Source organism: Podarcis liolepis (assembly GCF_965112155.1).
Source record: "Podarcis liolepis genome assembly, chromosome: 14".
Lineage (NCBI taxonomy): Eukaryota > Metazoa > Chordata > Lepidosauria > Squamata > Lacertidae > Podarcis > Podarcis liolepis.
Genome location: NC_139569.1, coordinates 2000978 through 2025940, shown reverse-complemented (window position 1 = coordinate 2025940; position 24963 = coordinate 2000978). Strand labels below are relative to the sequence as shown.

The 24963-nt window shown below is 52.3% G+C and overlaps 1 protein-coding gene across 2 annotated transcripts; it reads right to left on the bottom strand.

The window, feature by feature from the left end:
• Nucleotides 1–1013: 1013 nt before the first annotated feature.
• On the bottom strand, nt 1014–18086 carry MGRN1 (mahogunin ring finger 1). 2 transcript variants are annotated; one of them, XM_083474753.1, is made up of 17 exons: nt 17865–18086; nt 15376–15494; nt 14759–14847; nt 13713–13859; nt 12571–12688; nt 12096–12162; nt 10453–10505; nt 10071–10118; nt 9017–9085; nt 8401–8560; nt 7451–7560; nt 5913–6136; nt 5560–5677; nt 4071–4116; nt 3131–3244; nt 2615–2659; nt 1014–2300 (listed from the first exon to the last, which is right to left on the bottom strand). In XM_083474753.1, exons 1-16 carry the CDS (start codon nt 17950–17952, stop codon nt 2619–2621), a joined length of 1611 nt encoding a protein of 536 aa, XP_083330879.1. In that variant the 5' UTR covers nt 17953–18086; the 3' UTR covers nt 1014–2300; nt 2615–2618. The 2 variants fall into 2 exon arrangements, with proteins under 2 accessions (XP_083330879.1, XP_083330878.1); XM_083474752.1 differs by lacking the exon at nt 2615–2659.
• Nucleotides 18087–24963: the final 6877 nt, after the last annotated feature.

Below are 24963 nucleotides of genomic sequence, written 5' to 3'. Positions count from 1 at the left end.
AACTCCCTGAAGGTGCCGGTGGGAGGGAGGTGGGCATTCCCATGCCATGCATGTGCTAAGGCATGTGCCAGCTGCTCCTCTGTGCCTGGGCAGGGAGGAAGGCAAACCGACTCTCCTTCCTGTCCTTTGGTGAGGAGATGGACACCGGGCAGCAGACAGGCCTGGACCTGCCTCGGGCAGTTGGGCAAGTGCTCTGGAGACAAAGAGTGGCAGCCTGAGCGCATTGGCTGGCTCATTGTTCCTCCAAACGGCCAGCCTCCTCAGAGGAACAAACTGTCCTGCTCACCTGCCGGGGTGGGAGAGAGATCTGCGAGGGCAGGGGCCAGCGAGGCCTGGCTGAGAGCACAGCACCATCCCTTCCCCTCCCTGGGGCACCCCTGAAGGGTGAAAGGCGGGTCTCTCCTCCACCAGCCCCGCTGAATGGACCACTGGCCTGGCTTGAGAGGGCACTGGTGTCTGGGTCAAAAGCGTTTTGCCAGTAGATTTGGCTGCAGTGCCAAGGGGTGAGTGGCAGATGTGGGCCACATGCCAAGGCGGCTGCAGAAGCACTCCTGACTGGTGGGAAAGAAGGGCCAGGGGGGCAGTGGCTTGTTGGGCAGGCAAGGAAGGAAGGGGCAGAAGGCAAACTCAGAGCACTGCCACTCCCAACATTTAGAATCATAGAATCATAGAATTATAGAGTTGGAAGAGACCACAAGGGCCATTGAGTCCAAGCCCCTGCCAAGCAGGAAACACCATCAGAGCACTCCTGACATATGGTTGTCAAGCCTCTGCTTAAAGACCTCCAAAGAAGGAGACTCCACCACACTCCTTGGCAGCAAATTCCACTGTCGAACAGCTCTTACTATCAGGAAGTTACTCCTCTCAAGGTACTAGCAGTCTCACTTGGCATAAGGCCCATAAAGGCGGGAGGCTTCCTCAGGTCAGTGAAGAGACTGGAACTGCATGGTCAATGTGCCCCACCGGACACCAGGAAGGAAGAAACCAACAAGAAAAAGCCAGTCACCAGCATCAACCAGACTGACACAGGAGGGGTTTATTACTATAAATATAGAAACACATTGGCCCAGCTCTGCTCTCTGGGCCTGGAAAGAGAGTGGCCCCCTCAAAGGCGGCAGTTGGGGAGGGGGCAAGGAAGCAGCGGGCAGCCCCTCAGGCAGCTAGTCCACAAGGACACCCCTCACCCCCCCCCCCCCGCTTTCTGGGTGAAGCAGTTGGGAGGGAGGAAGAGGAGGAGGAGAAGGCACACCTGGGCACAGCCCCAAACCGTGGAGCTCAAGGTGGGGGGTGAACAGGCTCCTGCTCGGTGCCACAGGCAGCACAAGGGGGCACCCACCAGATGCCCCGGCCTCAGGGCAAGAGAGGAAGCAGCAGGTTCTGCGTCACCCTCCAGCAAAAGTGCCCCCCCCCCAGGTTGGCTCTGCTGCTCTGCCTCCAATTCCTGCAGCAAAGCAGCAAGTGGTGGTGGAGGAGGGGTAGCTGTGGGGCAGAAGACGCAGGTCCCAGTGGGGAGCCTCAGGCCACTTCCAGCTGAGTCCCTCCCGCCCCTCGCTGGCTTCGTCTCTGGAGTCCAGCCAGCACCCTGGCAGGAAGTCCATGGAGGAGGAGGAGGGCAGAAAGGGCCTTGTGCCTGACCCACTTTCCCTTTCTGCAGGAGCAGGAAGAAGCCCCCCCCCCGCCCCATGTGCCTGGATGGGGGTTTCTGCCAGGAGCCCCAAGTGCCGGCTGGGAGCAGAGCAGGCAGGCTGGAAAGCAGGAGGGGGAAATCAGAGGCAGGGGGTTAAAAAGGCCAAGGCGCCAACAGATATGTCCAAAGAGGGTGGGGGGGGCAGGAAGAGAGCACAGCAAGGCAGGCGGAAATCTTTTCCATCACACCAGCCTCACGGCCAATGCGGGGGGGGGCACTGAATATCATGCATTTCTGTACAAAGACACAGAAGAGTCCCTTGGAGGGAGGGGGGGAGAGTCCTGGTCCGAGGCTGAGCCCCGCAGAGGGGGAATGTCTGTCTCGTGCCGCAGCATCGGAACCCGTGTCCCGTAAAGGTTCCTTCGCTGGTGGAAGAGGAAGGGAGGCAGGGGGCTGCTTCCCCACAGGCAGGCAGAAAGAGGAGCCGCCCCAGAAGATGCGCCCGGGCGTTTGGCATTGTGAGCACCTCGGCGGCGGCTTTCGAACCCCGAGCCAGGCGCTCAGGATGGGCTCTGCCCGCTTTCCACGCAGAGGCGGGGATTGTTGAACAGGAAGGGCTGCCCGGATTGGCTGGTCCCACGGCCAGGGAGGGTGCCAGCGAAGTCAGAAGATCCTGCGGTTTGGGGGGGGGGGAGAGAAAGAGGCCGGCTCAGGAGCCCTGGTGCTGCTGCCCCTCTCAGCCCTCCTGCCCCCCAGGCATAGGGTGGGAGCAAGAAGCAAGGCAGGGCGCCTGACTCTGACACCCCGAGGTGAGTGCCTGGCCCCTGAAAGAGACCGCCAACAGCAGGGCGGAAGCTGCCCTGCGCATCTCAGCCCCCTCCCCACTGCAGCTCTCCTCCGCCCCCTTGCCCCACTTCTGGCTGCCCTTCCCCACCCGCCCTCCCAAGAGGCCCCCGCCAGCATATAGGGAGGAAAGACGAGACGTACCAGCTTACTCCTCTATCCCAACAGAGCAGGAGTCCAGGCCGAGGGCTGCCCAGGCGGGGCAGACAGAAAGGGGGGAGACGTTAGAAAAAGCGGTCAGAAAAGACGGACGGACAGACCTTGCTGTGGGCATCGGGTGGTGCCCAAGAGCAGGGCGGAGGCCTCTTCTGCAACCCACCACAAGCCTCACCCTCTGCACCTCTTCTGCCCCCTCTGCATGTGCTTCCCACCCCCCACCCCCCGTTCCCAATTGCCCTCCTCCTTGTGCCACACGGATGGGGCCTGAGTGGCATGGATGTACAGAATAGGGCCATGGCTGCCACACAGAGAGCAGCAGCGATGCAAAGGCAGCCGGGCCATGGGTGCAGGAGCAGGAAAAGCCAGGGCGGCGCATGAAGCTGGGGGGACGGGGGACAGGTGGGTCAGGGCCCTTCCTTCTTGGCCAAGCGAGGGCCTCATCCCCCTCTCAGCGGAGGGAAAGGAGCGCCAGTCACCAGCGAGGGCTCCTTCCGATGTTACCTGGCAGGTAGACGTCCGCTGGCAGGTCGCTCTCCAGGATGGGGAGGCTGCTGGGGTCACAGGTGCTGCTGCTGCTCTCCTGGACAAGGGCCTCCACCGAGGGAGGCTGGGCGCCTGCAAGAGGGAGAAAGAAGGGGAAGCCTCAGCGCCTTGGCATGCTGCCACTCCCTCGCTTTGGCCAGGGGCCCCCAGATCAAGGGTTGACCAAAGGCCTTCACATTGCTGCATTTCTTTGGTGAATGGTCTCTTTAAATTTGAAGGTTCATTATTGTTCCACAAGATGTGTATTTCTTTAAAGGCCAGAGCAAATAATGTGACCTCGTTTTACAGCTGTGAAGCAGTATAGCAGGTGCTGTTAAGTTGTGGTAATAAGGCTGTTGGGTGTGGTATATAAAGAGCAGTATGTAGCTCTCTCAGTACCCTGGTGGATGGGTCGTGCTGATGGATATATTGTAATTTAGTGTAAAAGGAGTTTTTGTTATTGTTATTAAAACCTAGCAAAAGTTACTTTTGCATTTCTTGAATGTGTGGTCTCCCCAGCATGCCTTCTGCAGCCCAACTAATCTACGAAATAGCCAACATTCTTATCTATTAGTTCTCCTGCCCTTCTCGTTTAATCCCCACAACCCTGAGAGGTAGGTAAAGCCGAAAGAGACGGCGACCGTCCCAAGGTCTCAGCCAGTGAGCTTCGTGGAGCGTGGTCTCTCTCAGGTCCTAGTACAGCACTCTAACCACTACACGTTGCTCTCGTGGCTGCTCCACTTTGCCCAAGCTGCCCCTCCGGGGGGCCATTCCTAGCAGTGGGGTTCTTTCCAGGCCCATATTCAATAGCACAGACACGACATATACCCAGGAGGGGATCAGGCCAGAGGGTAAGGATACTCCCCCCTCCCCCCCCCGCCGCCAGTTCTCACCCACCACAGGCCCAGCCAGAGCTCACCTTGCTGCAGGGGGCTGGCTGCCTCTGCTTCTTCCGCTGTCAGGCTCTTGAAAGATGGGAGGAGGAGGAGAAAAAGAAAAGGGTCTCATTTCTGCAGAGGAGGAGGGTCGCTATACAGCCCCATGCTTTGCGTTCCAAATGGGCAGAAACCAGCACCATTCCAGAGCAGGGAGTTTTGTTTTCGTGCAGGAAATAGGTTTCCTCCGGATCCCATTGAAAGGGACACTTGGGGCTCTCAAGGGGGAAAAGGGCAATTTTTTGGTTTAGTAAAATGTATGCCCAGTTTTCCTATAAAAAAGTATATTCAAAGCAGGTGACCACAATGACAAAAAAGGCTTAGCATATAGAAATACAATAAAAATATGACACAAAACCCAGTAAGATAACATGTAAGCAGGAACAAAAATTGTGAATAAAAATTGTGAATAAAAATCACATGGGTTCAAGCACCGGCCTAAATATGGGAAGATTGCTGCCAATGCCTCTCTGGATGATTGTTGCCCCCCCCCCCCAAAATCTGGAAAGTCAAGAGAAAACATTCTGGGCCCGACAGTTTCCAGCTAGGTCCAAGCGGCAGCTGCGTGGAAGTGGGAGCCCGGGCACCAAAGGCCAGCGGGCGGGGAGATAGAGAGGCAATACTGCCCCTCCACACTTGGTGGAAAATCCCCTGATCTGGTAGCCAGGCTCCGCTCAGCTTCCTAGGCTGACAAGTCAATGGAGAAGAAAAAAGAGCTGCCGTTTCCCTCAGTCTGGGAAGAGGCTGTGGAAGCCCGTGGGAAGGGACTGGTGTGTTAAGCAAGACTGTTATGGGGAGGAACAGAGCAGAAGCCAGCAACGGAGGGGATGCTTCTTCCCAGCGTGACGGTGAGGAAGTCTGAAGGGGGTCCTTCCTCCTCAATCATCACATTTGGTGGGGAGGGAGGCCCCTGCCAGAGCCCTTGGGGAGAGTGGTCTGCTGCCCAACATCAAGAGGGCTTGCCCCCTTCCCTAGCCATCAGCACTGCTGCAAGCAAAGGGCAAGAGCAGCTCATCTCTCACCTGGTGTGCGGCTGGGACTACAGGAGCCGATGAGGGTGGGGTGTGGGAGGGGAAGGAGACGGGTGATGGGGACCACCCATGGGAGCATCCAGCTGTAGCAGCTCATGGTGGGCGGCCCAAACAGCCCACCTGCTGTATACTGGCCACCTCCCGATGCCAGTAAAAACTACAACTTTTTGCAAGACGACCCAGAACCAGACACCTCCACTTGTTAGTTTGCACACACACACACGCACACACAGTCCAACTTGGCCAAGGAGCTCTTGCGGTTGCTCAGCTGTCAGCAGGAACAGGCAGCAAGGAGGTACGTTTCTGAGGCTGACAACTCAGCAAGGCTCACAGCAGCCCCAAGCCCGACCCCAGCACCAGGCCACTCCAGGCTTAGCAAAGAGGCAGGAGCCAGACAGGCAGGCAGGCAGGCAGGCAGACAGAGAGAGTGAGAGAAATTCACCTCTGGGGAGCTGCCCTCCTGCAGCACAAGCTCTGTCCCGCTGAGTGGCAAGTCTGAGTCCTCCGAAAGCTTCTCCTCATCCTCTTCGTGGATGGGTGACGAGGGAGACCGGAGGGTGCTGCAGAGAACAAGAGACACAGCTGCGACCCAGAGGATTGGCAGCGGCTCGCATGGCGGGGGTGGGGGCGGTTTGACTCTGGGGCGAGAGGCAAGGCACCAGGAGCCCTGAGCTTCAGGCGTTGGGCAGAGGAGAAGCAGAGGAAGGTTTGGACTGGGAAACGGAGCAAGGAAGGACCTGGCGTAGGGGAGGGCGAGAGGGAGCGATCCAAAGAGGCTTCTCCACAAGATTTCACCTGTCTGGTGACTTGCTGCGCTTGCTCTTCTGGTGGCTGCTCTCCACAGCTCGGTCCAACCCCACCAGGGGTCTTCCAGAGAGGGGAAGTCCGTCCAGGACCCCCGTGTAGGTGATCTCGTCGTAGAGGGGAGCCGAGGGGATGGAGGGGGAGATGGAGCGCAGGCCGTTCAGGGCTTCCAGCAAAGAAATGGGCTCATAGCCCGGAGGGATGTTGTCCGAACACTGCGGAGGGAGAAGGAGAGGAAGACAAAAGCTCAGCCACTGCCATCCGTCGTTGCAGTTTGATCCCTACGGCATTGAAGCCTCTTTAGCTCTGCCCTCACAGAACTGCAGGACTGGAACCCCCACTGCAGGAATTGCAGCTAAACACACTGCCTGGCAATAGAAGACACCCATGGAGACATTTATACACCACCTTTTAAGATTAACGCTTTACAAGGCAGCTTACAACATTTAAGGACGACAAAAACACCAGAGAGAAAAAGAACAAGAACCACAATAAGTAGTTTGAAATCTTCCCCAAATCTCACACTCCTTATCAGGATAGGAGAGAAACATCTTATGGCCACCAACTTGGAAGGCTTTAAAAGGGCTGGACAGATTAAGGGAGGAAGAGGGGGCTCTCAGTGGCTGCTGTCCAGCATGGCTGGGCAATTCCTCAACAGTCGGAGGCAGCAAGACTTCTGAACCCGTTGCTGGAAACCACAGGAGGCCAAGGGCTCTGGAGCTGCTGTTCTGCTTGCAGGTTCCCCACAAGGGGCACCTGGTTGGCCACTGTGAGTACAGGAGGCAGGACTGGATCCTCTGGCCTGATCCAGCAGGCTCTTGTTATGGCCTTATGTTTAGCAATGAGTTGATCTTCCTCAGTTGCTTCAAGTCACTTTTATGAGGAATGATCATTCTTGTTGCTGTTACTTGTCTTCAGAAGGGCATCTCGCGTTCTGTTTCTCTGGCCAGCTGAGCTGGGGACTCTCAGGGTTGTGCAACAGTCCCAGGGGAGAGTCTGGAGGCACAGGCTAAAGCTTGGCTGCCTGGGAACCCCCCGTCAGCCACTGCCATGGGCACCCAGATGGAGGGAAGGGGGGGTACTGTGTTTTAAATGTTTGGAAGCTTCCCAGAATGGCTGGGGCAACTCAGTTGGATGGGCAGCATATAAATTATTATTATTAGTAGTAGTAGTAGTAAGAAAACGAAAGAAAACAGCTATTCCCATCCACTGGGATAGCAACACACCTTCTCTTCCTCCTTCCCTGTCTCTCTCCTTTGCTATTTTTATGGCTTCCTGTCCTTCTATGAGGCAGGCTGACACCCCCCCCCATTACCTGAGGGGGACAGCCAAGGCTCAGCAGAAAAGGCCCCCAGGAGCCCCCAGCAAAGGTGGGGATGAGCCCATGTCTGCCTAGAACCTAAACCAAGTGCCCTCCACCCCACACAGAAAGATGCATCCTCCCCCCCCCCCAGTGCTTCAAGTGTGCTTTGGGGAGTGAAACCACCCCTCCTGCTGACCCCTCCCAGACGCCTGAGGCTGCTTCTCACCGAATGCTCATCGTGGTCCAGGGTCTGTGCCAGGACGGGGCTGAAGGAGAGCGGAGACAGGGCCCCGGGCTTCTTCCTCACGGCTCGGATCTGCAGCAGGGCTCGGAAGGCTGAGGGGGGAAGTCAAGAGGAGCCCAGTCTCATCTCTTGCGCCCGAAATCTGCCAGGGGCAAGGCACATCATCTTTGCCTCCTACGGGTTGGGCTGTGGGCAGTTGGGACCCCAAAGCCCCCTGCTAGCGGTAACACAGAAACTGCTTTTGCCAAGGCAGATCAGCTGCTGCCCAGCAGAGCCCCTTAAAGGCACAGGCCTCAGAAACAGGCATGGGCACCAAACCTGGAATCCTGCAATGCTCCTCCTGCGCTCGTGTGGCAAGGCATGTGCACCTTGCTATACCACAGAAACTGAATCCACGGAGCTCATGTTTCCCTGCTCCATCCCTGCCCATCAGCAAAGGACTTCCCATGAGAGTTTCACTGAACAGGGGGAACAAACGTGCCCCCCCCCCCCGGGCATCATAGGACTCTAGAGTGGGAAGGGACCCCGAGATCATCTACCCCCTGCAATGCAGGAATCGCAGTTGAAGAATCCCTGACAAATGGCCATCAGACCTCCACTTAGAAACCTCCAATGGAAGAGACTGCAACCTTCCAGGGGAGTTGTGGGTTCTGTGAGTCCTTCCCACAGCTGAATGCCTCTTGCCCTCCAAAAATTCTTCCTAATGCTTAGTCGGAATCTTCTTTCTTGAGACCTGAATCCGCTGGCAGTAGAAAACAAGCCTGCTCCATGCAATGAGAATGGCAGCCCCCAGAGGAAAAGCTGCCCCGTGTGATCAAAGGTGGAGAAGGGTCTCTGTGCTTCAAGCCCCGGGTTTGCTGGTCTCCTCCTGGCCTGCAAAGAGCTTCTTCCCTCACCTCTGCCCCGCCCCGCCCCGCCCCCCTGCTACTCACGCAAGCGGCAGATGGGGCAGTTGTTGGCTTGGTAGCGCAGGGTGTCGGCACACGAGTTGCAGAGGCAAAGGTGCCTGCAGGGCAGGATGAGGGTGTCCCGCAGGTCGGAGAGGCACACCACACACTCGTTGCTGTTGTCACTGTTCTCATCGTCACAGGGCTGCAGCGGAGGGAGAGGGAGACAGAGAACTCACTGGATGCTCCTGTGGCCCAGCTCAGCGTTCAGAACCCTCGCTGTACCGCAGAAATCCAGGGGCCCCTTTCCGGACTCTGACAGACAGAACCACCCAACCCAACACTACTGGCAGCAGGTGGTAAGATCAACCCCACCCACAACAGGCAAAGCCCCAAAATTTCAGAGGCACACACTCACAAGGTGCCTTAGCAGGATTTGGCTTAAGCAGATGCCAGAAGAAAGCCACAGCTCTGAGCTGTTGCTGTGGGTCAATAGACAACTTCTCTCCCTCTGGAGAGCAAAAGCCTCAAAAGGGAACGTTCAAGGGATAACCTCTCCTTACTCCCCTTTTAGACAGAGGGATGCGCTCCTCTCATGGTCTTTGACTGCCTTGCAGCCCTGGGAGAATTGATGGCCTCCCCTTCCTCGCTCCCTCCTCACCTTAGTCTCCTGGTTGTTCTTGTTCTCAATGCCATAGATCTCCTGAAGCAGGTAACTGACCCGGTCCACCTGTGGGGAAGCAGGAAATGCTGCTTGCTTCTTTTTTAATCGTTACTCTTAACTACTACTACTACTACTACTACTATTTCCACTAGGATATTCTAGGCGGCTTGCAATGGAAGTTAAACACAACATGATACAAATACACAGCTGAAAACTAAACACGAAGAAACAACCATCTAAGGCAAATGAGAAAAAAGGATGGAAACAGGTTGGAAACCAAAACCAGAATAATAAAAGGGCAGCAATGTGCTCTTCATTGAGCATAAGCACAAGTCAGAAGAACCTGGCAGCTGCTGGCTAAGCCAAAGGAAGTGCATGTGGCCCACATTCTGTCCTCGGAGTGGCCAATCAGACGACTCTGGGAACCCCATAGGCAGCGCAGGGGAGGAACAACACATCAATGGCTACTTGGCACAATGGCCATGTTGCACCCCCACTGTCAGAAGCACCATGCGCCTGAACACTGGTTGCTTGAAAGGGGAGGGGGAGAGCTCCAGTCCTGCCTTTGGGCTTCCAGAACAGGCATCTGGTCGGCCCCTGTGAGAAGAGGGTGCTGGACTACATGGGCCATTGGCTCTTCTGATGCTCTTATTTGGGACCCGCAACAAATGGTATTGATTCAGAGGTACATTGCCTTCAATCCTGTGGACATCATGCCTAGTACCCACAGAGAACTTTATCATCTGTGAATCTGCCTAAACCTCCTTTAAAAAAACAACGGTTTAAATATTTGTATTACACATTCTCAGTGCAGTAAATCCAGTGGGCCCTGATAAGTTGGGTAGGGGCCAGGCCTCTCTGGGATGTCAGCCAGCACCTCTGCCAATAATAATAATAATAATAATAATAATAATAATAATAATAATACTTTATTTATACCCTGCCTTCCCCAGCCAAGGGCGGCTTACACCAAATATAAAAACAATTGATTGAAATACAGCTTTAAAAAAACAAGATTAAGCCACATCCTTGCAGACAGACAAAGACTTACGATCTGCTTCTGCTTCAAAGGCTTCACCGAGAAACTGCCATCCACATGCTGGTGAGGGGAAAGGACACGGGAGAGAGAGGTTGGCACATTTAATATGAAAAGTCTTCAGCTGCTTGCTAAGCAAACCCTCCTTCCATGCACAGACCCACTTGCATTTTCAGGATTTATTTTGATTACACAATCCAAGCTGCCAGATTCTGCAGATTTCCCCATTCAAAGCACCAAACAGAACAGGGCAAGAGAGGAGCGGAAAGGGGCCTTGCAAGAGAGGCTGGAGCCACGGAGAAGGCAAGGCAATGTCTCTCCCCTCTGCCAGTGCTGTTAGTCCAGCAACCACCCAAAGCCATCTCCTGCTCAGATGGGGCAAAAGGGGGCTTCTTACCTTTTCAAAGGCAGCCAGGAGGATGTGGGCATGGCCAGTCACTTCCACGACAACTGCGGGGAAAGCAGAAGGCCCATGAGATCAGGGGCAAGGCGACAGGCAGTCCAAATGCCCCATCAGGCCAGGCTGCAAGGGAGGAGGATCGGGGCCCACGTCCTCCAGCAGTAGGACTCTCCAAAGTCGGGATTTCCCACTAGCCCAGCTGCACAGGCTACCCAAATGGTCACATGGGCAGCAGAGCTTTCAAGGTGACCAAGGAAGAAGTCGTGCACAATCAATGCATACAATGGAGGTCAGCAGGTGGTTCTGAACCAAGCCCTTTTCTGAACCCTTTTCCCTCCTGGCAATTTCCCTTTTGAGGCAAGGCAACCAGAACCGTACCCAGGTTTCCAAACATGGCATCGCACTAGAGACCGTTTTTGTTCCGACTCCTTTTCTAATGCTCCCTGGCATGGAATTCACCTTTCTCAAAGCTGCTGCCCACTGGGCTGACCTCTTCATCAAACTGTCATGTGACCACAGGCTGGGGGGGGGGGGCTTTCTTGACCCAGGCTACTAGTTAGACAAACAGAAGATAATATTTTCGTTTTCTCTCCCACGGCATGATGGGAAAAGCTAAGAGGGAGCGGCAATAGCTCCTTCAAACAACATCGCCATTGTCTCCAGCTTTATTGACACACAGCCCTTGGCTGAAGACTTCCAGCACAAGAGATCTCACTATGGAGGCGAAGGAGAGAAGGCTCCAGTTGTTGTTTCCCTCCCAGGGATATCTCTCTGAAGTGTCACAGATGGAACCAGAGCAGTGTTTCCCAAAGTGTGGTCTGTGTATCCGCAGGGGCACACAAAAGGGTTTCAAAGGGTTCACAGCAGAATTTGCTCTCAGCTAGATAAATCAGCTGAGGAAGCTCCTGCAGCCAGTCGGAAACCACAGAAGCCCTGTCGGACGTTCGGCTTCCAAAAATAGTTCGCAAACCAGAACAGTCACTTCTGGATTTGCAGTGTCCGGGAGCCAAAACCGTTTGAGAACTAAGCTGCTCGAAAACAAAGGTTTGACCGTATTATTACAACTACCCAAATAATAATAATAATGATGAGGGGGTAGCTTTAATAATTCTTTATAAATAGCTTTACAATATATGGTTTGTTTAAAAAAAATGTAAAAAATACTTCTCCTGAGAAAGGGTACATCAGTAAGACTAAATTCTCAAAAAGGGATACGCAATTACTCTAAGAATAGGAAACACTGAAGTTAATCTGCTAGCACTGCTGGCAATCCAAATCTCTTGGGCAACGCGGGTCTTTTGCGTGGCTTAAAGAACAGGCCTTCTTTAGCACAGAGCCTCTCTTGCGTCCCAGAAGACGCATATGAACAGGGAGACAGTCCCAGATGGGAACAGAAGGTGGAGGTGGCATGAGCCAAATCCTGCCCAAGAGCCAGCAAACCAGTTCCCCTCCAGCACCCTGCTCAGCCCCAACACAGAAAAACTAGCATGGGGAGACCTTTCCCAGGACTGTCTGATTCCAGCGCAGCCTGGCCCCTTGGGAAGGCCACTCCAGCCTCTGGGCCAAACCCTGCTGGTGCCCCTGAGCCAGCCCAATTGCTTCCGCTTCCCAGGGGCACGAAGGCAAAGCGGGTGTCTTACCGTCGCCTTCATCCACCACAGCCTGGATGACGACGGGGAAGATGCCGCGGTCCAGATCAAAGTTCAGCTGGAAGGAAGGAGCAAACAGAGGGATTAGTCCACCTGGTAGGGAGTCCTGTGGCTTTCCATATGGAACTCCTCCAAGGAAAAGGTGTCAAAAAACCTCCTTTTGTGTGCATGGGGGGGGGGGGGGAGAGAGATAACGGATGGGAAGGAAGGCCAAGCAGCCACTCAGCTTCCTTCCCTGCTTCCAGCCCCTCCCCTTGGAAGATCTTTACTTCATTTCCCAGCACCTTTATAAATTTGTTCTTGTGCTGAGGACACCACAACTGCTTTGCTTTCAACCCCCCCCCCCAAACCCCCAGGAGCAAATTCATTAAGACGGGGGAGGCAGGAGGGAGAAACACAAGCCTATGTGACTCCGCTAAGCTAAAAGACCCCAATCTGGGAGGCACTAAGAGGCCAGGAACGTCACCTCGTCGTCTTTCCAGTCTGAAAAGTCTATCTTGAAGGATGGGAGCGAGAACTGCTGGCTGACTCCTCGCTTGTAATGCACTGTTTCCGACTGCAGAGAAGGGTTCTTTGTGCTGTAGCTGCAGGCAGGGAGAAGAGGAGAGGCTCAGCATCACACCCAGAGGCAGCTCCTGGGCTCTCACAGGCCACATCCAGACCCTTCCATGTCATGGCGAAGCACAGGCCAAAAGCAACGGAAGCTGCAGCAAACCATGTCACGTGCATGTGGACCTGCTGGCACCCTCAGCTAAGCTAGCAGATTTCTGGACATAAAGGAAAGAAGGGCGTCTCCAAACTACCCCAGAGTGCAGCTCTCAGTGGGGCAGGGATGCCAGACCTTGGGGATGGCAATATATTTTTCTGCTGAGCCAAGCTGGTGAATTTAAGAGCTAAGATCCCCATCCCTTCAGCTGGTTTGCCAGCTACAACCATTCCAGAACAGGGATATCCTGACCACTCTATGGGGCTGCCCTTGGACCTGGTTCAGAAGCTCCAGCTGGTGCAGAATGTCTAGTCAACAACATGGGGCTCCATTGCTAAAGCCCGTCTACTACTGCGCCAGGTTCAAAGTCCTTGTATTCGCTTACAAAGCCCTGAACATCTTAGGTCCAGGGTATCTCAGGGATCACCTAATCCCTTATAGCCCAGCTCGATCGAGGAGATTATGTGCAGGAGTGTCGCTGGTCATTCTCCAAGCTGGCAAGGCTCATCTGACAACAACACAAAACTGAGCCTTCAGCGTCATCGGCCCAGTCCTGTGAAACTCTCTGCCACTGGAGATCACGCAGGCGCCTTCTGTTTCAACCTTTAAATGCCTGCTGAATACTCTTCTTTTCTGCCAGGCTGATGCGGGCAATTAAAAGTACATCTTTCCACAAGAGTTATCTGACGTCTGATTTTAACTTTTCTATATGGCTTTTATTGTATGGCGTTATGTACTACTGTTGTAGACTGCTTTAAAAAATGAAACAGCTGTGTGTAAATACTTTTATAAATAAAATAATACAGAACTATGGGTGGGTGAATACGATGTCTCCAAAAGACACATGATCCCTTTGATGGGCTCCCCACAAGGCCCCTCGCTGCCAGAGTCCCAGCACTCACACGGCCATGCCGCTAATGAACTCCTCCGTCGCTTGGCAGTAGATGGTTATTGCAACGCGTGCGTCGGCATCAAAGGTGAATTCCAGGCTGTACAAGGCCTTCTGCTTCCCATTCTCCTCAGTGGGGCTGTCAGCGTCCTCTTTGTACCTGATGTAAAGGGAGGCTGAGTCACAGCAGGTGAACTCAGACATTAAGCTTGCTGCAATCTCTCACCTGGCGCAGAAACTCAATCCTTCAGCCGTCTCTGTTTCTTTATTACCACCCACCCACTCAAACTATCTTCACAACTATCACATTTCCAGCTCTCCTGATGGGACTGTCTAAAATGCTTTCTAAGATATGCACAATATTTATTACATTAATGGTTTTATTATATTAATGGTTACCATTATTATTATTATATGGTCCCTGAAGCCACGTATGCCATGAAACAATATTATCACAATAGGATTATACATAATAAACACCTGATCTTCAGGAGACAGACTCCTCTGCCTTCTTGCCTCTATTCATGTTCCCCTGCCCAGAATTCTCAAGCCCCTCAACCCATCCCTCTCAATCCCTCCATTTTGGCCAGAATTAGAAACAAGCAAAAGCAAGGTTTCAAACCACCTGCTTTCTAGATCTTGCATATCTCCAGATTTTCACAATTCACTGCAAGTGTGGAATGTGATACTAAGCGCAACCTTTGTTGTAACTCAAAACACCCCCCACTTAAAATGCTCTGTTCAGCAGCACACTAAGACCAGGACAAAGGAAGCCTCCTTCTTCAGCTCACAATCAAGAGTTCACAATAAAAAATAAAAAAGGAAGCCTCTGAATGTCAGAAAATCAAGCAACCTGCTCAGACGGAAAGAAGGCAAGTTAAGCACCTTCTTTGCAAAAATACACAATTTCAAACCTCTCCCCCCCACCCCCCGTGCCAACTCATCACAGAGTCTGCATTTTAAGCTCCTTGGCCTCAGCAGAGCATAGGCTAAGGCAGCTATGATTCCACCCTGGCCCCCTGAAACGTCTCACCCCATAGGGGTTTGGGTCTGCAGTACCTGACCAGGCGAAGGGAATCTTTGCGGATATTCACCAAGCTGCGCAAGGTCTTCACTGGCTCATGAGGTGCTGGGGTTACATAGGGAAACTGGAATGAAAAACCAGGAGCCTCTTGAGAAAGCACACACAAAGCAAGGGGGAAGGTTTAGAGGAGGACGTGAGGGGGGCAGGCTGCTCTCCACCCCCAACACTGGCACAAACTGGCTCTCTCCACATGCACACACAGGAGGAAACCTCCAGGCAGGGTTGTCTGCTATCCCTGGAAGGGTTTGAGCCAGAACAAAAAAGGGAGAGCTGTACATATTCAGCAACCAGGGGTCCACTCTCCCCCAATTGAAATCCACCAGTATTTCTCACTTTGTTTTTCTGAACCCCATTCAACCTCAGGGAAAAGTTGTTTAAAAACACACGCCTGCAACCCTTCAAACTGAGAAGTCATAATTCAGGTGAGATCCTGTGAGGACACCCTGCTCTGACCTGGCAGGCTCCAGCTGTTTGGGACAACAGCAACCCCCATCCAATGGCTGTGATGGGGGCTGTGCCCTGAAACAGCTGGCTGGCTGGTGCTCCCCCTCCTCCCGGTTCATTTTGGTGCACCAAAATAATGAGTACTTGCCTGGACGGGCCTGTTGCCAAGGAAGTTCAAGTCCATATTCTCCCCAAAAAGGTAGCCCTCAGGGTGTGGCGTGTCAAACTTTTCGCCTCCCATGAAAAAATGACTGGCAAAGTAGTTCCCTGAAGAGAAGGCAAAGATCTAGTTTTACGTGTGTGTATTTATTACATTTTTAACCACCGTCGTCCACACAAGGATCTCAAGGTCATCGTATAGAGTTCTTCCCCCACCCACCCATTTTATCTTCACAACAACCCTGTAGGGTAGGGCAGCCCAAAGTCACACAGTGAGCCTCACAGTCGAGAAAGGACCTGCACCGCAGATCGGGCTCAGATGCCAAGGGCACTGGCAGGACTTTGGCACAAGGCGGGGCTCAGCAGCCTCTCTCTGGAGTGGGAGAGGGCAGACATCCACACCAGCTGGCAGCCAAAAGCTACACTTGCCCCCCACCCCAAGATTTGTGGAAGGAGCCCCTTTCGTGGGCTGTGCAATGCAGGCATACAACCACCCACCTTGCTATTTGGCAGGTGCCTGGAAGAAGAGAGCTGGCAGGCAGGCGATATGTGGGGAGGGAGAGAAGAGGAGGGGGCAGCCCACTGCTGCTGCCTAGCAATGGCTCAGAGGAGGGAGGGGCACGCCATGATAAAAACATTAGAAGAGCCCGGCTGCAGTTGGATCTGTTCCGGAATCCTGCTCTCCGTGTGGCCAACCAAAGGGATGCCTGCAAGCAGGATCCGAGGGCAACAGCTCCCGGGGCGCCCACTACAGCTGTACATGGGGGTGGGAAGAGACACCCATGTAACCCAGTTTCCATCAGTGAGCAGTTCTGGCAAGCTCACAATCTGGGCATGAAGGTGGCCCCCTCACCAGAGACTCAGAGGTAGGCTGCCACTGAGCACAGAGGCTCCATTTTCAGCTGTTCTGGTTCACAGCAGCTGGGGGGGGGCATCACAAACACACTGGAGCAAAACTCTGCAAACATCCCTGTTCGTCCAGAAAGCAGACAAGCGAGACATGAAATCGACAGCCCTCTCTTTGACTCCAAGACCAAGGGGCACTGAGGAGCCCTTGGGACCAGTGCCTATTTATTTATTTATTTTATTTCACAAAATTCATACACCGCTTGATTATAAAGAACTCCAAAAACTCGACATGGCTCACAAAGAAAATAATAATACATGAAAATCATCCGGGAAAAGCCACTGTTTGAAATGTTCAAACGATTACAAACCAGTAATGACATTTGCAGGTGTTTTCTTTCCTCTCTGCCCATTTGACTGGCCCCTTTGCAGTGGCTGGCTCCCCCGGGGGGGGGGGAGGGGGGCTATGCTCAGGTGGTCTCCTGGCTTCTCAGAAGAGGCACCTGCCACCAGGCTCTTCTGATGGGGGGGGGGGCTTCTGGTCACGTTTTGGGGTGGGGATCAGGATGGCAGAGTTTGGAGGGAAAGCCAAGGGTCCTCTTGTCCTGGATGCCCCTCTGTGTTCAACGTGCTGCTGTGGACCTTTCAAGGGCCCAAGACCGCAATCACTCCAGGCGAACTGGCCCAGAGGGGGGCAGCAGCAGGGGCCTTTTTGGTGGTGGCTCCCCTTTCCTGGAGCGCTCCCCCAGGGAGGCTCAGCTGGTGCCTTCCTCACCTGCATCTTCAGGTGCCAGGCAAAAAGGCTCTTTTTATTGTGGGCCTTTTAAACTGCGCTATCGCACAATGGACATGCAGTATATTGAAAAATAATGGAACCAAGGAAGGGACTAGACTGAAGGGGTCAGCAAACTTTTTCAGCAGGGGGCCGGTCCACTGTCCCTCAGATCTTGTGGGGGGCCAGACTAGATTTTTTGGGGGGGAATGAACGAATTCCTACGCCCTAAAAATGACCCAGAGATACATTTTAAATAAAAGGACACATGTAAAAACACGCTGATTCCCGGACCGTCTGCGGGCCAGCTTGAGAAGGCGATTGGGTCAGATCCGGCCCCCGGGCCTTAGGTTGCCTACCCATGGAAGTCAATCTGTTTTGTTTTGGTATTGTCATTGTTACTGTTATTTCTGGAAAATCAAAAAAATGTTAGCAAAAAATTAAACTGCGCTGTTGCTTTGCGATGCCCTTCCGCGATCCCAAAGGCCCGTGGGATCCTCAGGGGGGGATGAACGGCGGCGACGGCGGCAGCCCCAGCAATGCAGGAATGGCAGCCAGAGGGACCCCCGGGGTCATCTAGCCCAACCCCCCGCGACCCAGGAAGAGCCCCGGCGGCCGCTCCGAGAAACGAAGCCGCTTTTCCTCTCAGGCTGCTGGGAATAACAGGGACCCCCCCCCCTGTGGGTTGGGGGAGGATGAGAACCCCCCACGAAAACTGGGGAAGGGAAGCTGAGGAGAAAGAGGGGTCACTACTACCATTATTATTATTATTATTATTATTATTATTATTATTATTATTATTCCTTCCCCGGGGCTCTGGCCCCACCAGGTGCGGGGGCGGCGGCGGGCCCGGGCCTTACCGGACTTGGGCGGGTACCGGTAGGCCGAGTTGGCCTGGATGTCGATGTCCTCCACGCCGGCGATGCGGCGGCTGAGCAGGGAGCCCATGGCGGTCGGCGGGTCTGGTCGGCGGGCGGCTCGGGCGAAGCCTCTTCTTCTCCCTCAGCGAAGCCCCCTCAGACACTCCGTCAAGGCGGCGAGGCCTGCAGGCCGCTCCCGCGCGGGGCACCACGGGAAAGAGAGTCCTCGCGCCCAGGCTCGTTGCGTGGTTCGCCGCGGAAAGGGAGCCCGTCCGGGGACTACAACCCCCAGGAGGCGCCGCGCCGCGCGGGGAGAAGAGAAAAACACAACAATGGGAGGGCGTGGGAGGCGCGGGGCGGGGCCTGACCCTCAGCCAATGGCAGCGCGGGACGGTAGAGATAGGAAAAGTTAGAGCTTCCACTCTGTACGTGGCGGGGGGGGGGGAGGTGAAGTGAGTTTATTTAGCTCAGATTCCTCGAGCTTGGTTTTTAGGTCAACCTGAAAATTCAGTAAGAATGTATTTGCTTTTGTAAAATGTAGTTTAAAGTGACAATTCAGCTGTTTATGGAAGAATGTAGAGTTTCCCACCCTGAACTGAGGGGGAGACATCCTAGTATTAATTACTCTTGAGAGTCCCATGGACTGCAAAAAGATCAAACCTCTCCATTCTGAAGGAAATCAGGGTCAATTTTTATGGTAGCCCAAATCTCAGTTGTACGGGTGTATGTATATATCTCAATTTTAACTCATGAGCTATTGCTGCAATCTGCTCTGATTGTATATTTTATCTTTAGGAACACTGTTTTTATTGTTATGCGAGCTGGTATTTGACCGCAATAAATTATCTATCACCCTGATGTTGGGAAAGATGGAGGGCACAAGGAGAAGGGGACGACAGAGGAAGAGATGGTGGGACAGTGTTCTCGAAGGTACCAGCATGAGTTTGACTAAACTGCGGGAGGCAGTGGAAGACAGAGAAGTGCCTGTTGTGCTCTGGTCTGTGGGGTCACGAAGAGGCAGACACGACTAAACAACAACAATTTCTGTCCTGTTTTTAAAGCCAACATGAAATATACTCTGAGTCGAGTGTGGATTTCATGCTTTTTATTCAGCTCATAGTGTAGCCTTATTAATCCATGGGTCGGAATAATTGTTGCACCCGAGCAGAGACAAAAGGAGCCAAACAACACCAGGGGGTTAATCCAGAGAAAGAGCGTTTTATTCTGCCATCCGGGGGGGCAGAAGGCACCTGTGTGATTCAGTTCACAAAAGACAGGCCGCACCGAAAACATTTTACAAGCAGGTTTTATCCTTTTTTCAAACCCCTTTTTTCCTCTCCCCCTTCACAGATTCTTACATAGAAATGTTGCTTTTCGTTCTCTGGCTCTGTTCCCGGAAGTATGTTGCAAAGCAATGTACCAGGACAAGGTTAGCTTGGATCTGGGAAGCGAAAGCTTTACTGTTCTCAGCTCTGAGTTGTTACAGCGTTTTTGTTACAGAGAGGACTGCTTAGCTCATGCTTTTTGTCTTAGAGGAAAATGCAGTTTTTAAAATGCGTACTCCGAGGCCTGGCTGGGGGGGGGGAGATTCACAAACAGTTTTTAGGGCTTTCTGGGGTAACCCTAACTGCTAATGCAGGGGTACAGTTAGGGTTACCCCAGAAAGCCCTAAAAACTGTTTGTGAATCTCCCCCCCCCCCAGCCAGGCCTCGGAGTACGCATTTTAAAAACTGCATTTTCCTCTAAGACAAAAAGCATGAGCTAAGCAGTCCTCTCTGTAACAAAAACGCTGTAACAACTCAGAGCTGAGAACAGTAAAGCTTTCGCTTCCCAGATCCAAGCTAACCTTGTCCTGGTACATTGCTTTGCAACATACTTCCGGGAACAGAGCCAGAGAACGAAAAGCAACATTTCTATGTAAGAATCTGTGAAGGGGGAGAGGAAAAAAGGGGTTTGAAAAAAGGATAAAACCTGCTTGTAAAATGTTTTCGGTGCGGCCTGTCTTTTGTGAACTGAATCACACAGGTGCCTTCTGTCCCCCCGGATGGCAGAATAAAACGCTCTTTCTCTGGATTAACCCCCTGGTGTTGTTTGGCTCCTTTTGTCTCTGCTCGGGTGCAACAATTATTCCGACCCATGGATTAATAAGGCTACATATTTCTGGTGCATTGGCCGGGAAAAAGCACGTTCCCCGAGATCGAGGGACAAAGAGGTCCAGGGCGTCACTGCAAGGCGAGCAGCTCGGGATACCGGGTCAACAGTTCCAGCGCGCATCCTGCCAACTTCGTGGGAGGGACTGGCCACCCGTTCCTGAGTGGACACGCGACAAAGTGACGGAGAGAAAGAGCAACGGCCGTGCAGAAAGAAGGTACCTCGAGAAAAAAGGTAAGCTCCACAGGGTATAGGTGGGAGCAAGCTCCACAAGGATAGGTGCGAGCAAAAAGAGAGCCTGATCAGCTCCGCCAGCAGGGTAGAAGAAGTGCCACTGGTTTTGGTGTCGCCCAGAAAAAGCAGCAAAGGGTGCTGCTAGGGCCCCGGTCGAAGTCTAAGCGCTGCCGGTTGTGGTTGGTTTTTGTGCCCAGAAGAAGCAGTAAAAGGTGCTCTTGGGCCCCGGTCGAAGTCTAAGCGCTGCCGGTTGTGGTTTTGTTTTTTTGGGGAAAGGGATTGGGGGAGGTGCATGGGTTTTGTTTTTGTTTTGTTTTTTTCTGAATGTGCGTGTGGGGACACTCCAGTGAATGTTTTGAGTGTGTGAGACGTTGACAGCAACGTCTGGCCTGTGACTGAGTGAAAAAATAACGTTAGGAGGGCTGAGTGTCCCAGTGTCCCCAGGATCCCAGAGTCATGGGAAATAAAAGCAGTAAAACAATTCTTGAGACACCACTACAGAGCTTTCTGGAAAACTGGAAAAGTGCCATGAAAGCAGAAGAGTGGGGATGTAAACTCAAAAAAAGCAGACTCCAACATTTATGTGAAGTTGACTGGCCTTTGTATTTACCAGAATGGCCTCCTGGAGGATCCTTTGATCCAAACTTGGTCAACATTTTATGGAGTAACATTTCCAAGGCTCACACAGATCAGATTCCCTATATTTCTATCTGGAAAGCCAATGTGGATCAAAATCCCTCATGGCTTCGGAAAAATAGAATTTTGACTGCCCAAGTCAAACTGTGTTCAGTACAATTACAAGTTAAGAAGCCACCAGTTTTGCCAGTCCTAGAAGAGGAGATAATTACCCCACCACCACCACCATATGCAGCCACTGCGCCAAGGCAACCAAATCTGGGAGCAAATAGGGCTGCTTCTCTGCCCAATGCCCAGACTGAGGACCCAAATGAGAAGATTCCCCCCTCTGCCCCTCCCCAACCCCCTTGTGGTGCAAGCAAGGAAGGTGAAGAGAAAGGTGATGATGATAGTGATGATGATGATGACTTCAGGAAAACTCTAGATAAAGAGATAAGATGGACTAGTAAGCAGTTTGACAGAGTGTTCCAGTATGTAGAACCATTTAAAACAGAACTGGATGTGGCTCCCTGGGTTCTAGAAGCAGCCCAGTGCCAGGATGAGAATTGGAGAAAAAAGCAAAAGGTTTTGAGAACAGCATGAGACAGGGCAACAAAACATGTAGAGACACTTAAATCTAAGGCTTTGTCCAAGCCCACTGTGGTGGCCCCTCTTAGGCAAGTGTATGATCCTTTGGAACAGCCAAATGATCGGGGTGTTCGACCCCCAAGGACCTTTACCATTCAGCATGTCCCTTTTACAAGCTCCGATATTTGCAATTGGAAAAATCAAAATCCTTCTTTTGAGGAAAATGCAGTTTTTAAAATGCGTACTCCGAGGCCTGGCTGGGGGGGGGGGAGATTCACAAACAGTTTTTAGGGCTTTCTGGGGTAACCCTAACTGTACCCCTGCATTAGTAGAGAGGAAGGAATGGAAGTTTTCCCAGAATGTCTGCTTTATATACATTATTTACAGAATAGGCCCCATGTGATTGGCTAATTCCGGGATTCTCCTGTAGGCCAATCAGGGTGCGGATTCACTTCCACCTGGAGCTGGATTGGGTGGCTCCTGCGGACCAATCAGACTGGTCCTAGAACAATAGGATCCAGAATGAAGCAATCAGACTGCTGCATTCTGAATCCTATTGTTCTAGGTCCAATCAGACTGCTGCATTTTGGATCCTATTCAACTCAGTACATAACACAACCTGACAACTCAATAATTAAAAAACGGTTAAACAGAACTTAAACTTTTCCATACGGTATATATTGTTACAGCCCATCCCAGTCCCCACCAAGCGGGGCGCGAGATTGCAGGGGCTCCAGGCGCTTGCCCTGGGCTCGTATCACCAGGCTGGATGACAGCTGACAGAGAGCAGAACACGTGATTCCTGCACTGCGAGGGGTTGGGCTAGATGGCCCCTGGGTTTCCCTTCCAACTCCACAATTCTATGCTTCTGTGAAAGTCCTGCGCAAGAGCCCAGAAATGCACGCCTCGGCCGAGGAGCCTCCTCACTCGCCCGCCCTATAAACTGCGCGCAGCAGCGGTTCCGAAGCCGGCAGGAGCCGCCCTTTGCCAGACTGGCCGGATTCCCTGCCCTGGAGCCGCCACGTGACGGGGACCCTCCCTGCGCCCGCCTCCTCTGCAAGCTCATTGGCCCTGCCGGATAGTCCTTTTACCTAATATGGCAAGGTTGCCCGCGCAGGATCTCTGCTCACTGGTTGGCTCCACCTGTCAGTCCAGCTGTATCCGTTCCCGCCCCGCAACAAGTAGGACAACAAAGCAAAGGCTTCTGGGTAATGTAGTCGACCCAGCGCTAGAGAAAGCGGCGGGGCGAAGAATTGGGACCCTCAGGGGTCATCTGGTCCAACCCCGTGCAATTCAGTACATAACAGCAGGAATCACAGAGCAGAGATCTCCTTTGGTTGTGCTCGCCTGGATCTCTCTAAATCAAGTGAAGTGGCTGAATTAAACCAGTACCTTATTGATTTCCTCCTGCAGCAGCATCATTCGTCATCATTAGCATTAATAGTGTGACTCTGTATTCCTTGCACAGATTCATATTATTTTATTTTGTATATAGATATACATAAGTAGTATAATGATAATTATTGGAAGTTACATATTTTAATTTGTCATGTAAGTGTAATATATTGTATTTGTTTGTTTTTCTAACTTTTCTTACTTGTTTTTATTCATTTGTATCATCTTTTGTATTATATGTTATGTATATTTGTCTATGTGAAAATTAATAAAGATTTTCTTTTAAAAAAGCATTAATAGTGTGACTCTCCTGCCCATTATCTTGGAGGAGAGCACAGGGCGCCGCCACAAAGGAGGCTCCGCAAAAGAGGCTGTGGAAGAATGGCATGGCAGGGGCTGCGAAGGGCTATGAACGGGCCCATCCATCCCATCATAAGAAAAAGCTGCTCCTTTTCCCCTTATGGGGTACCCAAGAGCCCGTTTAGAGTCCTTATGTAGGTTCTCTATCGGTAGGAGAAAATAACACAGGCCAAGCAGAGAATATTGAGAAGTAAAGCAGCTAGTAAGCCTGATCTTTATTAAACTGTTGCAACAGAGTGCTCAGAACCACACACAGGATGGAGTAGAGGAACCCAGAACAATGGTGCACAAGCTCTTATATAGACTTTTGAAATTGCCCACCCTGTAGCCCAAGACCACCCCCCAAAACATCATTCATACATACACTGCAGAAAGAGGTGGTCCCCAGCAGAAATTTGAGTGTGTTGTTTCTCTCCTGTCTGCCAGAATACCTGATAATGCCTTATCTCAGAGGTGCCCAAACTTTTTTCAAAAAGGCCAGATTTGGTGAAGTGGTCATGCATGAGGGCCAACCAAAGCTGTTGAGTTTTTTTAGGATTTTACCCCAGGAAGTAAACTGCCACAGGGGCTGGATTGAATTGACCGGCAGGCCGGATTAGTCCCCCGAAACAGACTTTGGACATGCCTGCCTTATGATTGCATTTTCTGGGTAGCCTGGCAATTCCTTTGGGATGGTAAATACTTGCTGAATCTCTTATGCCCGGGGTGCCCAAACTTTTTTCAAAGAGGGCCAAATTTGATGAAGTGAACATGCGTCAGAGCCAACCAAAGTTGTAGAGCTTTTTTAGGATTGAAGTTTTTACCCTGCAGGGGCCGGATTAAACAGACCAGCGGTCCGGATTACGCCCCCAAAACGGACTTTGGACATGCCTGTCTTACACAAATTGATAGTGTGCTCAGTTTAACAGGTACTTGCAGACTGTATTTACAGTAAGACCCTACAGTCCAAAGACCATTTGAAAGCTTTTCCCATTTCCTTCCACCTTGCAGAGAAATATTTGAAGTCAATTTGGGAGAGTCAAAATGCCTTTAGGATTGCTCTCCTGTACTATTTCAGACATGTAGTTTATATACCTATGTATGTTATTGCCTTGTACATTTATGAACATTTATTCTATATATATCAGACCTTAGAATTCCTGTAACACCGAACAGCCCGTCTATGTTGTGCGGGGTCGACTGGCCACGCACTCTGTGTAGGTTCAGGAACACGCCACTGGGGAAAACGTCAGTATCCCAAGCGGCCCTGGGGGCTGAGCCTTGTCCCCCTAAGCCAGGGGTCTGCAACCTTTAAGACAAAAAGAGCCACTTGGACCCGTTTCCGAAGGAAAAAAAACTGGGAGCCGCAAAACCATTGCGACATTTAAAACAAATATAACACTGCATATATTGTTTCTTACCTTAATGTCTGATCTGACAGCGGGCAGGAAGGTGACGTCGGGACGGTGCTGACTAACGCACACACCGCCCCCATGCGACATCACAGCCAGTACAGCGCCCGCCACAGTGGGGAGTGTCGGGGCGCACAATGCGCCTCCTCCCCTCGCTAGTATCTGCCCCGGAGCCGTGGCAAAGGTGTAAAAGAGCCACATGCGGCTCCGGAGCTGCGGGTTGCAGACCCCTGCCCTAAGCCATGGGTAGGCAAACTAAGGCCCGTGGCCGGATGCGGCCCAATCGCCTTCTCAATCCGGCCCTCGGATGGTCTGGGAATCAGCGTGTTTTTACATGAGTTGAATGTGTCCTTTTATTTAAAATG

Bases quoted from the DNA above. Each gene is read 5' to 3' on its own strand.
- MGRN1 (XM_083474752.1), bottom strand. From the start codon at position 17,952: ATGGGCTCCCTGCTCAGCCGCCGCATCGCCGGCGTGGAGGACATCGAC. The intron at 12,689-13,712 runs GTGAGTGCTGGG...CCCTGCCTGCAG, and splicing joins TTCATTAGCGGCATGGCCGT to CTACAGCACAAAGAACCCTT. The intron at 6,137-7,450 runs GTGAGAAGCAGC...CTCCCTCCGCAG, and splicing joins TGGACCACGATGAGCATTCG to TGTTCGGACAACATCCCTCC.